A 16,088-nucleotide genomic window follows, 5' to 3' on the forward strand; every position below is an offset into this window, starting at 1 on the left:
ACCTTTGGAGATAAGAGAACCACTTGTATGAATATCAAGAGCTCAGATGGAAACCCAGTTCTAACCAAAGAAGAGAAAGCAGAAAGGTGGAAGGAGTATATAGAGAGTCTATACAAGGGCGATGTACTTGAGGACAATATTATAGAAATGGAAGAGAATGTAGATGAAGATGAAATGGGAGATACGATACTGCGTGAAGAGTTTGACAGAGCACTGAAAGACCTGAGCCGAAACAAGGCCCCGGGAGTAGACAACATTCCATTAGAACTACTGACGGCCTTGGGAGAGCCAGTCCTGACAAAACTCTACCATCTGGTGAGCAAGATGTATGAGACAGCCGAAGTACCCTCAGACTTCAAGAAGAATATAATAATTCCAATCCCAAAGAAAGCAGCTGTTGACAGATGTGAAAATTACTGAACTATCAGTTTAATAAGTCACAGCTGCAAAATACTAACGCGTATTCTTTACAGACGAATGGAAAAACTGGTAGAAGCCGACCTTGGGGAAGATCAGTTTGGATTCCGTAGAAATATTGGAACACGTGAGGCAATACTGACCTTACGACTTATCTTAGAAGAAAGATTAAGGAAAGGCAAACCTACATTTCTAGCATTTGTAGACTTAGAGAAAGCTTTTGACAATGTTGACTGGAATACTGTCTTTCAAATTCTAAAGTTGGCAGGGGTAAAATACAGGGAGCGAAAGGCTATTTACAATTTGTACAGAAACCAGATGGCAGTTATAAGAGTCGAGGGGCATGAAAAGGTAGCAGTGGTTGGAAAGGGAGTGAGACAGGGTTGTAGCCTCTCCCCAATGTTATTAAATCTGTATATTGAGCAAGCAGTAAAGGAAACAAAAGAAAAATTTGGAGTAGGTATTAAAATTCATGGAGAAGAAATAAAAACTTTGAGGTTCGCCGATGACATTGTAATTCTGTCAGAGACAGCAAAGGACTTGGAAGAGCAGTTGAACGGAATGGACACTGTCTTGAAAGGAGGATATAAGATGAACATCAACAAAAGCAAAACGAGGATAATGGAATGTAGTCGAATTAAGTCAGGTGATGCTGAGGGAATTAGATTAGGAAATGAGACACTTAAAGTAGTAAAGGAGTTTTGCTATTTGGGGAGCAAAATAACTGATGATGGTCGAAGTAGACAAGATATAAAATATAGACTGGCAATGGGAAGGAAATCGTTTCTGAAGAAGAGAAATTTGTTAACATCGAGTATAGATTTAAGTGTCAGGAAGTCGTTTCTGAAAGTATTTGTATGGAGTGTAGCCATGTATGGAAGTGAAACATGGACGATAAATAGTTTGGATAGGAAGAGAATAGAAGCTTTCAAAATGTGGTACTACAGAAGAATGCTGAAGATTAAATGGGTAGATCACATTACTAATGACGAGGTATTGAACAGAATTGGGGAGAAGAGGATTTTGTGGCACAACTTGATGAGAAGAAGGGACCGGTTGGTAGGACATTTTCTGAGGTATCAAGGGATCACAAATTTAGCATTGGAGGACAGCGTGGAGGGTAAAAATCGTAGAGGGAGACCAAGAGATGAATACACTAAGCAGATTCAGAAGGATGTAGGTTGCAGTAGGTACTAGGAGATGAAGAAACTTGCACAGGATATGGTAGTATGGAGAGCTGCATCAAACCAGTCTCAGGACTGAAGACCACAACAACAACCATGAGACTAAATTTTTGCTTATTTTTTCCTCATTTATGACAAACTTCCCTCAATCTGGCAACATTGTTGTGATGCTCAGCAACCCTGCAATCTTCCAGCATTTGCCAAAGCTCATGTTACTGTTTACTCAGGCATGAACAAGGTAGACAATTTATGTGCCAGCTTCTCTGATGTTTCTCATTTCAATTACGAAACAAGACTACCAGAATTCTATGGTCATTCAGTAAGAAGATGTCTCTTATTTTTGGACCTTCTTACACCTGGCTCATAGACTTCTACAATTTCATGAAAGAGGTAGCACTTCATTTCCAGTCAATATAGTACACGCAATCTCCTTAAGAGTACAAAATTCCTCAATTGTTTCTCTAATTACCTGGTTATTGAAATCATTGACTGAAAGAATTGCACCATTCCTTCACCTAAGAGTATAACAGAAAAATAGTTCTTAGAAAGTTGGACAGCATTCTACACTAAATATATTAGAATGAGGTGAAATTACATTTTTCATACAAACAATATATAACTATTCATCTATAAAAAAAAAATGATTTGTCAGTAATAGTTTATGCACTTTAGATTATGCTGCAAGGAGACACCCGAGATAATTTGAAGAACTGTTGAACATAACAGATCTGTATTTGCTATGTAAAGTGTGTTATGACCAAACTGATTTGCACCTTTACACACCTCTCACAAGAAAAAAATATTGGAATGACATTCACTTAAAGAACATTGTTAGAGACAAAATTATAGTAGAGAAATAGAAGTATTAATTTGAATAATGGATTACATTCACTTATTAATATGATTTACCATGTTCATTTTGAGATTTAAGTGCAGTTATCTCATGGGATTATTTTTGTACTTGAACAACATCATGCAGAAAACAAAGAAATCTATTTCAAATTTACATTTTATTAATAAAATCAGAAGAAATACAGTTTAGATCTTGATGGTTATTTTATTAAAACGATCAGTTTCGGCCAAGTCTTAGGCCATCTTCAGAACAGCGCCATCAGCTGAAGTTGGTGATATAGAACATTCAGTAGACAACAGTCACTGAAACTACTCAAACTGAACAAGCTAGGCCACAACCAGTCATTTAAATAAAATAACCATTATGATCTAGACTGCTGTTTCACTGATTTTATGTAGCTTAATAGATCACTGATTTCCAAAAATGTTACCAAAAATTTTACATCTTCTTGCCAGGAGTAGCAGGTGATTTGCCAGGATGAGTACTTATGAAATTCCTCAGCCTTTTCAGGCTGTTCTCTGCCTTCCCTGTATACATGGCTGCTCTTTTAAGAATTTTATTAAGTGAGTGGAGCAGTGCTTTCTGCTTGTTTGTCCTTGTCACAGCACTGAATGACATCCAGCATCACTTTTCCCTTACCCCTTTTAACAACAATCCTCCTCTTTTGCCAAGAATTTGTTGGAGTACTTGGAGTTAATGGCACACCTCTAGAACAGGGGTGGCCAAGAATTCAGGTCATGGGCTGTGCCCCAGCACAAGTGCCATACTGGCACATTGTGCTGTCTCAGCATGTGAAGGAGAAAACTTCAAACATGCTGTATTTAAATTGCAATGGAACCTTGGGAATGCAGCCACACTGTGTATGACTTGGTTTTATATTTCACATTTCTCAACAACACAGGTCAAAAACCAAACAATTTTTCGTTATTATTGAATTATTTTTGGTGCACTGAAGACATAATTTTTTACAGACAAACACAGACAGTTTCACAGATTTTCGCACTCGGGTTACCGTGTAATCTTTACTTATTTAGTTTCATGACCAAAAAAATGTCTTTCACTCAGATACGTGGTCTGAAATAGCCTAGCACTTTTGCAACCTCATTATGGAGATGTGGAAACTACCTGAGGAAAGCAATGTAGAACACTATGGGCAGTGTGCAACCAAGCCCACTTAAAATTCAAAGTCTTCAATACATTTTGTATGTTCTAATTTTCACTCCTGGACTCCTTTTTCCTTCATAAATTCAACAACAGTGAATTTTAAATCAAAAAATCATTCCAACACACTTCGCAGTAATATACAAAGTTTCCATACTCTTCATTCAGTTCCACTGAAAACTGTTGCAATTGGCTCCCTTTATGGAACTTCCGAAATTTTACTGTTTGTACCACCAATTTCTACACATGCACCATGCCTGCAAATTTAGCACAAAGTGCTTTTGATAAACAAAATAATGAAGCCCATCTGTAAATCGGTGTTTGCTCTTTCACCGACAAACAAATCTTTAAATTCTTTTGGCATAGTATTGTCACATCATTTCATAGCAAATTTGGTGAACTTGTCACTTATATGAGTGATTAATATATGTTGAGAATTCTCATCTGTCTCTTCTGTTATTCCCATTGATTTTTACAGGTTTGTGGCAATAGATCACTAGACTGTCCCTTTTTGTGCAAACAGGTACTGGACCTGTGAACATCCTTCATATCATGGACAAATAGTGAAGTACAAATAGTGCTGACACCATGATTCTGCTGAAATGAAGACAGCTGTGTCAACCAAAAAATGCCACGTCGCAATACAAAGTGGAATGTCGCACTGTACCGGGTACCACCAGGAAGAAATGAGCAGCGCACACACTCTGCACACGTGAAGTTTGGCACACCATGGCTGGCCCAACTCTAGAAGGACCAGTGTCTTTGCTCATTTTTGTAAATAACTATCATCACCCACCATGAAAAACACCACACGAGTCAATAATGGCTATGGTTAACAATACTGTTCTGTAGCAAAGGTGGCAAACAGAATTATTTCTACCAATCACAAAGGGACCAAGATACTGTGTGCATCCAGTAAATGGACTGGCATCTGGTAAATAAATATTTTGTTGATTTTTATTTTACAGCACTTCTTGCAGATCTGTCCTTTCTTATTTAAGCTACAGACTGTAAATTAAAGGTTAATGTATCTTCTAGCAGCAACAGAACTACCTACTTGTTACAGTAATTACTCACTGAAGTCTCATTTTTGAAAGTCTAACAATGAAATTATGTAATACTTTGATGTGAATAAGTACCTGAAGAAAGTTGTTTGCCTGCCTTTCAAAGTATTTGCTTGTTGTACGAGAAACAAAATAGCCCGTCCAGTAAGAGTGCTCATCACTTGCATAGGGAAAGAAGTCATCCTCTTTAACAGTCCATGTAATGTTGGCATCATTTAAGGCTTTCAGGTAACAGGCTGGAGTTGAATACAATAGATTCAGTCTGCCACCTTCTTCCTGTTTGGCGTTAATATATCTGCAAACAAATTAATAATTTTAAATTTCTGTGTTAGTTAAAAATTATCATAAACTAATATTAAAAAGAAATTATTAGACTGTAACAAGATTTACTCTTAGAATTCAAAACAGCTTAGGAAATTATAAGTGGCAATGTAAGTAATATAGTACAATAAAAATATTTATCTCTTTAACAAAGTAGGTGTTGATCTCTGTGTAAGAACAGGCTATGAATAATTATTCTGACCTGAGTATAAACAGAGACTTTAATACTGATGCAAACTCTCAGAACACAACTCACATGAAGCTGATAATACATTAAATTCATGTAATATCACAAATATGATAAGCTCTGACACGAGAGTAACAGAGTCAAGCTTAGTAGAATAGATTATGGAATAACCGACAGCTGTGTGAAAGACAGCATTAACAACAGAAGCTCTGGTTTTACTTAACTTGGAACACTATTGTCAGTTAGAATAATTAAGCCTTTCACTGCTATGGGTGAGCTCTTTGCATTCCACGTTTAGGCTGCTTTTTTTTACAACTGTACTGCTCACCAAATTCTGGTGCCTCTGTTGAGAGATGGCTCTCTGACTAATATGAAGTACTTATCATCCAGTTTGTTGAAAACTATTAGGTAACAAAAATTGATTTTTGCACATTTTACAGTCTGACACCTTCACTCAACAAAGAACTAACTTTCCCTTCGTTATTTTCATACTTACTGCACTGCATCAAATTATGTAAGACATTGCACAAAATTATAAGGAGTTCACAGAGCTAAAAATGCATTGCATAAACTTTGGATATGGTTGATTTGAGCTAATAGATTGCACAAAGTTAAATTAGATATGACATCAAAATTTTATTTAAAACTAAGAATAAAAGGATATCTCATTTTGTTCCTGAGTATTTGGTTTTATATCCAAGGGGTGGTTGAGTGCGGCGCACCCATTCACATCTTAGTGCAGCAGGAATCAGGTGGTTATAACAATCTCATAAATGATTCCAGATATCGAAACAAGGTTTCCTGCGAATGATATCATGCAATTCTTTACATTTTATTCATCTATTTATTTTATTTATTGATTTACTTAGTGCCTGTATTATCACATTCATGATGTTGGACTAGTTTAAGTACAGAAAGTATTAAATATTACATATTTACATCATGTGTAAAATCTTGCCATTGGTATCAACACATCTTTATAACAAAATCATTATTTTGCTTAGTTGGATTATAAAATGACATATGTACATACAGACAGAATAAAAGCTAGTGAAACCCCTTGGCTGATTTTACTAAAATTATTAAATACCAGTACTTTAGTTAACTAGGCATAGTAACATGGCACAAAAGCTAGGTGCATAATGAGATCCACACATGGATGAAAGAAGTTCAGTCTTATCTAGTAATGGTTGATAATTATGAATTTTTGTTTAGAGAGTTATGAACCAGACCTACAGAGTTGAGTAAAATTTCAGGTATTCATTAATGCTGTAGAAGCTATTGCTTATTAGTAGATTTTTTTTAGTTCTTTTTTGAATGTATTAATGTTTGGTTAATATTTTTATGCTATCTGGCAATGCACTGTACAGATTTTTTGGTTTGTAAACAGCACTGTCCTGATATATTGATTTTCTGTGCACATCCTTATGATGGTCATCCCTGTTCCTTGTTTGATAATTGTGGATCTCACTATTCAAAGCTGAAACTTTATGGTTTTTAATGAAGCAGATGCTTTCAAATATAAATATAAATTGTAAGGTCATGATTCTTAATTCCTTAAAGATACCTCTACAGGGCATTCTGTAAGCAACATTACTTATTAATCTTACAGCTTTATTTTAGAGCTTAAAAGACTGCTTTGCAAAAGAGGTATTTCCCCAGAACACATTACCATACTTCAGCAACTATGCATGTATGCATAATAAACACTTAACACTGTTTCAGTATTGCAGCAACCTTTAAGCACTCTTAAGGCGACCACACCGTGGTTCAGGTTGAAAAAAATCGATTTTTGGTTTTCATCACATTTCGATAGATTAAGGTTTTATTCAAGTACTCTGTAAAGGATCTTGCTGAAAAAAAAAAATTTTTTTTTCGCACGTTTTCCTACCACATGTGTTTATGTACCATGCCCACTTTTCTGTCACCCTTTTTTCTACATATATTTTAGATCTTTATATCCCCTACATTGCACATTAGGGATTTTTTTTTTTTTTCTTTTTTTTTCTTTTTTTTTTTTTTTTTTTTTTTTACTCCTGAGTGTGTTGGCTATCCTTGGAATGATACGGTCGGTATTCTTTAGAATAGAATAGAATATTTTTAGAACAGAATATTTTTATTAGCCTTTCAGTATTTTTCATACAATTGGCTTCGTCAAAGTTTACAGAGGGTTTTAGTTTCAGTACGATATTCAAATAGTTACAGAAAGGGGAGGAAAGGAACTAAAGACCTTTTCTTCAGCATTATGTAAAACAATGTTTTATACAGTAATTAAATACACACATAAGAAAAGAATCACAGTAAATAACTAGCTTATATAATATAAAAACATTTTCTTCATAACTTAGGTAAAACATATATTTTGATGATTAGTTTCTAAGAATTCTTCAGTTGTATAGAAAATCGTTGTTTTTTAGCCAGGTTTGCAATGTATTCTTATATTTATTTAGTGGTACTGTATGAGCTGAGCATGGTAACTTATTGAAAAATTTTATGCTTAAGTACTTATAGTTATTATGGACTACAGCAAGTCTTGTGGAAGGCAAGTCCAGCAGGTGACTGTTTCTTGTACTGTGTGCATGCACATTACATCTCATGTTCAATTTTTTCAGATTTTGTCTGGCATATATTAAACAGTTATATATGTACATGCTTGGCACTGTCATTATGCCAAGAGATTTAAAATAATTTCTGCAGGACTCTCTGGGTGCTAACCCTTCAATGCACCTGATGGCTTTCTACTGCCATCTGAAAATACATTCAGCCCCTAGGGAGTTACCCAGTTGGGAATGAAAAAAAGCATAGTATGAGTGGAGTAGCAATTGTTTGCTCGCACTGTTTCTTAATTTATACAATAAGAAAAGTACTCGTGCTAGTTTACTATATACACTCCTGGAAATGGAAAAAAGAACACATTGACACCGGTGCGTCAGACCCACCATACTTGCTCCGGACACTGCGAGAGGGCTGTACAAGCAATGATCACACGCACGGCACAGCGGACACACCAGGAACCGCGGTGTTGGCCGTCGAATGGCGCTAGCTGCGCAGCATTTGTGCACCGCCGCCGTCAGTGTCAGCCAGTTTGCCGTGGCATACGGAGCTCCATCGCAGTCTTTAACACTGGTAGCATGCCGCGACAGCGTGGACGTGAACCGTATGTGCAGTTGACGGACTTCGAGCGAGGGCGTATAGTGGGCATGCGGGAGGCCGGGTGGACGTACCGCCGAATTGCTCAACACGTGGGGCGTGAGGTCTCCACAGTACATCGATGTTGTCGCCAGTGGTTGGCGGAAGGTGCACGTGCACGTCGACCTGGGACCGGACCGCAGCGACGCACGGATGCACACCAAGACCGTAGGATCCTACGCAGTGCTGTAGGGGACCGCACCGCCACTTCCCAGCAAATTAGGGACACTGTTGCTCCTGGGGTATCGGCGAGGACCATTCGCAACCGTCTCCATGAAGCTGGGCTACGGTCCCGCACACCGTTAGGCCGTCTTCCGCTCACGCCCCAACATCGTGCAGCCCGCCTCCAGTGGTGTCGCGACAGGCGTGAATGGAGGGACGAATGGAGACGTGTCATCTTCAGCGATGCGAGTCGCTTCTGCCTTGGTGCCAATGATGGTCGTATGCGTGTTTGGCGCCGTGCAGGTGAGCGCCACAATCAGGACTGCATACGACCAAGGCACACAGGGCCAACACCCGGCATCATGGTGTGGGGTGCGATCTCCTACACTGGCCGTACACCACTGGTGATCGTAGAGGGGACACTGAATAGTGCACGGTACATCCAAACTGTCATCGAACCCATCGTTCTACCATTCCTAGACCAGCAAGGGAACTTGCTGTTCCAACAGGACAATGCACGTCCGCATGTATCCCGTGCCACCCAAGGTGCTCTAGAAGGTGTAAGTCAACTACCTTGGCCAGCAAGATCTCCGGATCTGTCCCCCATTGAGCATGTTTGGGACTGGATGAAGCGTCGTCTCACGCGGTCTGCACGTCCAGCACGAACGCTGGTCCAACTGAGGCGCCAGGTGGAAATGGCATGGCAAGCCGTTCCACAGGACTACATCCAGCATCTCTACGATCGTCTCCATGGGAGAATAGCAGCCTGCATTGCTGCGAAAGGTGGATATACACTGTACTAGTGCCGACATTGTGCATGCTCTGTTGCCTGTGTCTATGTGCTTGTGGTTCTGTCAGTGTGATCATGTGATGTATCTGACCCCAGGAATGTGTCAATAAAGTTTCCCCTTCCTGGGACAATGAATCCACGGTGTTCTTATTTCAATTTCCAGGAGTGTAGATAATTGGTGTGTCCTTCCCATGAGAGCTTTTGGTCTATGATTAGTCCAAGTAATTTCACTGTTTTGTTTTCATTTTTAGTTACTTTGAGATTAAATATTATTTCTTCTGTTTTTGTTTGATTTATGCACAGCTGGTTAGCCTGACACCAGTAATTAACCATTTGTATCATTTCTCTATTTTTGTCCAGTACACTCTGTAAGTTCTCTCCTGTACTTATTAATGTCGTATCGTCAGCATATTTTATGTTCTTACCCGGTATGTAATTCAAGAAGTCATTAACATAGACAATGAACAGAAAAGGTCCAAGAACAGAGCCTTAGGGTATTCCTCTTTCTATAGTGAGTATTTATGACCTCTGCTTATTTACATATACAAGTTGTAACCTATTGCTTAGATAAGATTTGAATAAACGGAGTGTATCCTCTTCAATGCCATAGTATTTTAACTTTTTGATGAGTATGTCATGTGACACCAAGTCAAATGCTATACTTAGGTCAATAAGTGTTCCAGACATTGATACCCTTTTTTCATACCCTTCATAAACATTGCTCACCAAAGCTTCTACTGCTTTTACAGTTGATGGGTGTGACCTGAAGCCAAACTGTTGTTCATTTAAAATTTTGTTGGTTTCAAAATACCTGTATATCTCCTTATGCACACAATTTTCTAACCTGGCTATGATTGGTACTATTGAAATGGGTCTGTAGTTATTTGGGAGGTTTCTTTCACCCTTTTTATACACAGGCAATGTAACTGTGAGCTTAAGACGGTCGAGGAATATTCCTTCATCAAATACTCTGTTTGATAGTGAGAGAAGTGGCATTTCAATTTCTTTTGCTATACATTTAATGATGACATTACTGAGTCCATAATAATCTTGTGTTTTGGAATTACTTAATTTGTTTATTGACTTATGAATATCATTTAATGTGATTCGGGTCCAAGTGATCTTCTCACTTCTTGTCTGTTTTGCACAAGTGAGCAATGCTTCTGCATTAGGGGCAGAATTGATGGGTGGGGTGGTGACGCTATTTACAAAATATTCATTGGGAATATTGCAGTCAATAGGGATATTCCTTTCTTTATTGATTTTATTAATTTCCCTTTTAATGACAGTCCAGGCAGCTTTACATTTATTTTTAGAATTTAAAATATATTCATCATTTGCACAGCACTTAGCATTTTTTATTTCTAATCTGTACAGGTTTCTCATTTTAGTGTAATTTTCCTTGTCCCTATCACTGTTATGAGATTTGTCTTTCATAATCATCAGTAATATTCTAAGTTTGTTAAGTTATGGGGTGTACCACTTGTTAGTATTTTGTTGCTTATGAGTAATATTACTCTGGTACCTTTTGGTTACCAAGGGGCATATCATTTCTACTATGTGCTTGATCTCTGTGTTTGTAAACAACACGCTTTCAAACATGTGGTTAGTTTAGTTCAAGTGTGATTGTGAGTAGTTGTTACACTTACGTTTGCAGTGCTTGTTTATGTGTGTTTTGTTGAGTTTATTGAAGATGACAAAATGTAAAGGCATTTTCAAGAAACGACAATTTAGAGGAAACAAATTTAGAAAGCTTTTTGTACAAGAGGTTATGTCACCTGGAAACGATGTTTCTAATTGTAATTCTTCAACAAGTGCATCATCAAAGAGGTTCTCACCATTTCAAGAGACTGACAACAAATTTACTGTACGTGACAAGGGGTGCAGTAACATTATTTTAAATTTGAAAATATTGTCAGATCTAAATTATTTATTTGTACAAAGTAGACAGTGTGGTGAGTCACAGAGTGTGAAAATTTGTTAGAGTGCAAGTGGGAGGAAAGACCTAGCAATTGCTTAGAATTTAATTTATGAGTTCTTCAAAACCAGATGCAAGTGGCCCTTATGAAATCAATACTAGATTAGTTTAAGCCTTACGATCTATTGGCAAGGGCATGGCTGCCTGGAGAACATTTTGTTCAGTGATGAACTTACATCAACCACCAAATAAATTTGAAAAACTGACTGCAATATTAGAGAAAACTGTATGTGAAGTCAGTGAGGAAAGCATGAAACTGTTTACTAGGGAAGCAGAGGAAGAAAATGATGGATATTCAGATATTGCAGTTGCACTTGATGGAAGTTGGCAGAAAAGAGGACATACTTACATACTTCTCTGAATGGAGTAGTGACTGCCATGAGTGTAGACACCAGTAAAGTGTTAGATGCAGAGATAATGTCTAAATATTCCAAATGTTGTAAAGTCAATGAACATAAAGAACACAACTGTGTGGCTAATTTTAGAGGAACAAGTGGTGGTATGGAAGTTCATGGAGTACAACAAATATTTCATCGCTCCGCAGAAACAAGAGGCATACGGTACACCACGTATTTGGGCGATGGTGACAGTAAGGCATACAACAAAGCGGTGAACTCTAAGCCATATGGAGGTGCCATTATTAGCAAAATAGAATGTATAGGCAATGTTAAAAAAAAAAAAAAGGGAACAAGGCTGAGAAAACTAACTGTTGCTACGAGAGGAAAAAAATTAGAAGATGGAATTATTGTTGACCTGACAGGGTCGGTTAACTAAAACTGAAACAGAAAACTTTCAGGTATTCTATGGGCAGGCAATTAGGAGAAATAAAGAAAATCTGGAGACAATGAAGAGAGATGTTTGGGCCATATTCCTCCATAAGTCTTCTACTGATGATAAGTCATGTTATGGATTGTGTCCATCAGGAGAAAATTCGTGGTGCAAATACAATAGGGCTCAGGCACCTGAAGAATCTTATTCTCGCCAGCATTCTTTTCCTGCTGCGGTTATTACAACAACTAAACCTATTTTCAGGGACTTGGCTCATACTGACCTTCTAAGAAAATGTCTGCTTGGGGAGACACAGAAACCAAATGAATGTTTCAACAGCATAATTTGGAACCACCTTCCTAAAACTGTATTTGTAGGCATGCATACAATGAAACTAGGAGTTTGGAATATTATTAAAAGAGAAACAGGTCAACCAAGAGCAGAGGAAGACAGTATTACCATCAAATTGAATGAAAACTTTACGAACAAAAAGTCAGAAGTTGAAAATATTTTTAATAATCATTTTCTAAATGTTGTGGATATAGTAGGATCCAGGTGTTCATTAGAAGATGCTAGGCTGTTAATGGAAGAGGCCATACCTATGCAATTTGATACAATTGAAATCTCACCCACTTCTCCCTCTGAAATTAGGAAAATAATAAACTTGCTTAAAAGCAAAAACTCACATGGAATTGATGGCATTTCCAGCAAAATACTAAAAGCTTGTTCTCAACAGATAAGTAAGATTCTCAGCCACCTGTGTAATAGCTCTCTGGAACAGGGCATTTTCCCTGATAGACTGAAATATGCTATTGTTATACCTTTGCATAAAAAGGGGGATAGATCTGATGTCAACAATTACCGTCCAATCTCCCTTCTAACAGCTTTATCCAAAATTTTTGAGAAAGTAATGTATTCAAGAGTAGCTTCACATATCTGTAAAAATGAAGTACTAACAAAATGTCAGTTTGGTTTCCAGAAAGGTTTTTCAACAGAAAATGCCATATATGCTTTCACCAGTCAAATTTTGAATGATCTGAATAACCAAACACCTCCCATTGGGATTTTTTGTGATCTCTCAAAGGCTTTTGATTGTGTAAATCATGAAATTCTGCTAGACAAGCTCAAGTATTGTGGCATGAGTGGGACAGTGCACAAATGGTTTAATTCGTACCTAACTGGAAGAGTGCAGAAAGTTGAAATAAGTAGTTCTCGTAACATGCAAAGATCAGCACATTCCTCAAACTGGGGAACTATCAAGAATGGGGTTCCACAAGGGTCAGTCTTGGGTCCTTTGTTGTTCTTATTATATATTAATGACTTGCCATTCTATATTCATGAAGAGGCAAAGTTAGTTCTCTTTGCTGATGATACAAGTATAGTAATCACGCCTGACAAACAAGAATTAACAGATGAAATTGTCAATACTGTCTTTCAGAAAATTACTAAGTGGTTCCTTGTAAACGGACTCTCACTGAATTTTGATAAGACACAGTACATACAGTTCCGCACAGTGAATGGTATGACGCCGTTAATAAATATAGACCTTAATCAGAAGCATATATCTAAGGTAGAATATTCCAAATTTTTAGGTGTGTCCATTGATGAGAGATTAAATTGGAAGAAACACATTGATGATCTGCTGAAACGTTTGAGTTCAGCTACTTATGCAATAAGGGTCATTGCAAATTTTGGTGATAAACATCTTAGTAAATTAGCTTACTACGCCTATTTTCACTCATTGCTTTCATATGGCATCATATTTTGGGGTAATTCATCACTGAGGAATAAAGTATTTATTGCACAAAAGCGTGTAATCAGAATAATAGCTGGAGTCCACCCAAGATCATCCTGCAGACATTTATTTAAGGATCTAGGGATAGTCACAGTAGCTTCTCAGTATATATATTCTCTTATGAAATTTGTTATTAACAACCAAACCCAATTCAAAAGTAATAGCAGTGTGCATAACTACAATACTAGGAGAAAGGATGATCTTCACTATTCAAGATTAAATCTAACTTTGGCACAGAAAGGGATGAATTATACTGCCACTAAAGTCTTTGGTCACTTACCAAATAGTATCAAAAGTCTGACAGATAACCAACAAGTATTTAAGAAGAAATTAAAAGAATTTCTGAATGACAACTCCTTCTACTCCATAGAGGAATTTTTAGATATAAATTAAGGAAAAAAAAGAAAAAAAATATTTAAAAAAATAAAAAAATTAAAAAAAAATAAAGTTGTTATATTAACTTAAGTATGTTGTTAAATTAACCTAATTATGTCATGTATTGGAAAATTTGACTCGTTCCACATCATTACGAAATATCGTATTCATGATCCATGGAACTAGTATTAATCTAATCTAATCTAATCTAATCATGATGCTGTTATTACATTCAGTTCTGGTAATATTGGAAAGTGTTTGGTACTGAAAAAGCTGGGAATTAATCCTGGTGAAAATATGATCACTGGGCTGCAACACTGCTATATAATGAGGATAGCCGATGCAGACCGGTCAGCATCTGAACATGGCCAAGAAAGCAAGAACGTGAAAAAGAAGCTGGAAGACCTGTTAGAGGCCAAAGAAGGGCCATCATATGCAGCAGGGCAGTTTTAATTAACTGTAAGTAACAAATTTCGAAAGTTTTTTCTTTAAAGTCAATTTCCCGCATACTAAAATTTTCAGTACATGTGCCCCATTATATCAGAAACTACCATAGGTAAATGAATGAAATTTTCAGAGACTCTGCATAACATAAAAAGCCACCTCTGGTACTGCATTCATTAATATTCCCCTTTTAAGAAGTTTTCTACAGAAAAAATTAAATATTTTTTTTTTAATAAATTTAAAATAATATTTTAATACAGTTGACTCTATTAGCATCATGTAACATACAGTAAAAATATCAAGGTCCTGCATCAAATAGTTTTTTTTCAGAAATTGGTCAAATACTTGCCTAAATTGACATGGGTTAGATAGGTAGGGTTGGGGTTGTTTTTGGGAAGGAGACCAGACAGCGAGGTCATCGGTCTCAACGGATTAGGGAAGGACGGGGAAGGAAATCGGCCATGCCCTTTGAAAGGAACCATCCCGGCATTTGCCTGGAGCGATTTAGGGAAATCACGGAAAACCTAAATTAGGATGGCCGGACGCGGGATTGAACCGTCGTCCTCCCGAATGCGAGTCCAGTGTCTAACCACTGCGCCATCTCGCTCGGTAGATAGGTAGGGTGTGGTCCCCTTAAATACGTAACAGTACTTGCTTAATTTTTTGTTAAGTATTTCTACATGTTTTTCCCATCTTAGATGCAAATCCGCCCATAATCCTAAAAATGTTATGTGAGTCTTTTGCAGAATTTGGCTATTCGGGATTACAGAAGTGTCTGATTCCACCCATCTGCTTTGACCCATGACGTCATCAGTATGGCAGAAATGGCTATTCTAAGCATCTCCCATATGGCGCCTATGATGTCACTACATACACACAGCAACAAACACGAAAATAAGTATAAATGAGACAGTAACATCTTCCTCCAAAAATACAATAAAATTAATGGGGCAGCCATGGGAAATTGGGGTTTTTAGGGAGGGTACAAGCTAAATATAACAGTAAAAAAAAGACACACCACTATAAAAAAAAAACCTACATGAATCAAAAAACACTACATGAACAGACACTTCCCCTGACCCCTATATATATATATATATATATATATATATATATATATATATATATATATATATATATATATATATATATAGACACACGCACACACACTCAGAGGGCACCACCAAACACAACATCTACAAACACAGCCAACTCATAGTAGGCGCTATAATGACGTCATACACGACAACACCCTTATGTCATGGGTCAAAGCAGACGGTTGTAATCAGACGCTATTTGATAATGTGAATTCTACATTGGTCCTACATTTGTTCCTTATGTGGCGTCTCTGATGCAGAGTGCCCTATCTTTGACTCTTATTTCTTTGGACTGCTTTATTC

General features: G+C 37.3%; 1 protein-coding gene across 1 annotated transcript in view; it reads right to left on the reverse strand.

Annotated features, from left to right (window-relative positions):
- Nucleotides 1-16,088, reverse strand: part of LOC126419664 (lysosomal alpha-mannosidase-like) — a 247,851-nt gene that overhangs the window by 82,328 nt on the left and 149,435 nt on the right. Inside the window, exon 8 of the mRNA XM_050086854.1 lies at nt 4,755-4,974. Coding sequence (XP_049942811.1) covers nt 4,755-4,974 — 220 coding nt within the window. The remainder of the gene's footprint in view (nt 1-4,754; nt 4,975-16,088) is intronic.

Source organism: Schistocerca serialis, chromosome 1 (assembly GCF_023864345.2).
Source record: "Schistocerca serialis cubense isolate TAMUIC-IGC-003099 chromosome 1, iqSchSeri2.2, whole genome shotgun sequence".
NCBI classification, from domain to species: Eukaryota; Metazoa; Arthropoda; class Insecta; order Orthoptera; family Acrididae; genus Schistocerca; species Schistocerca serialis.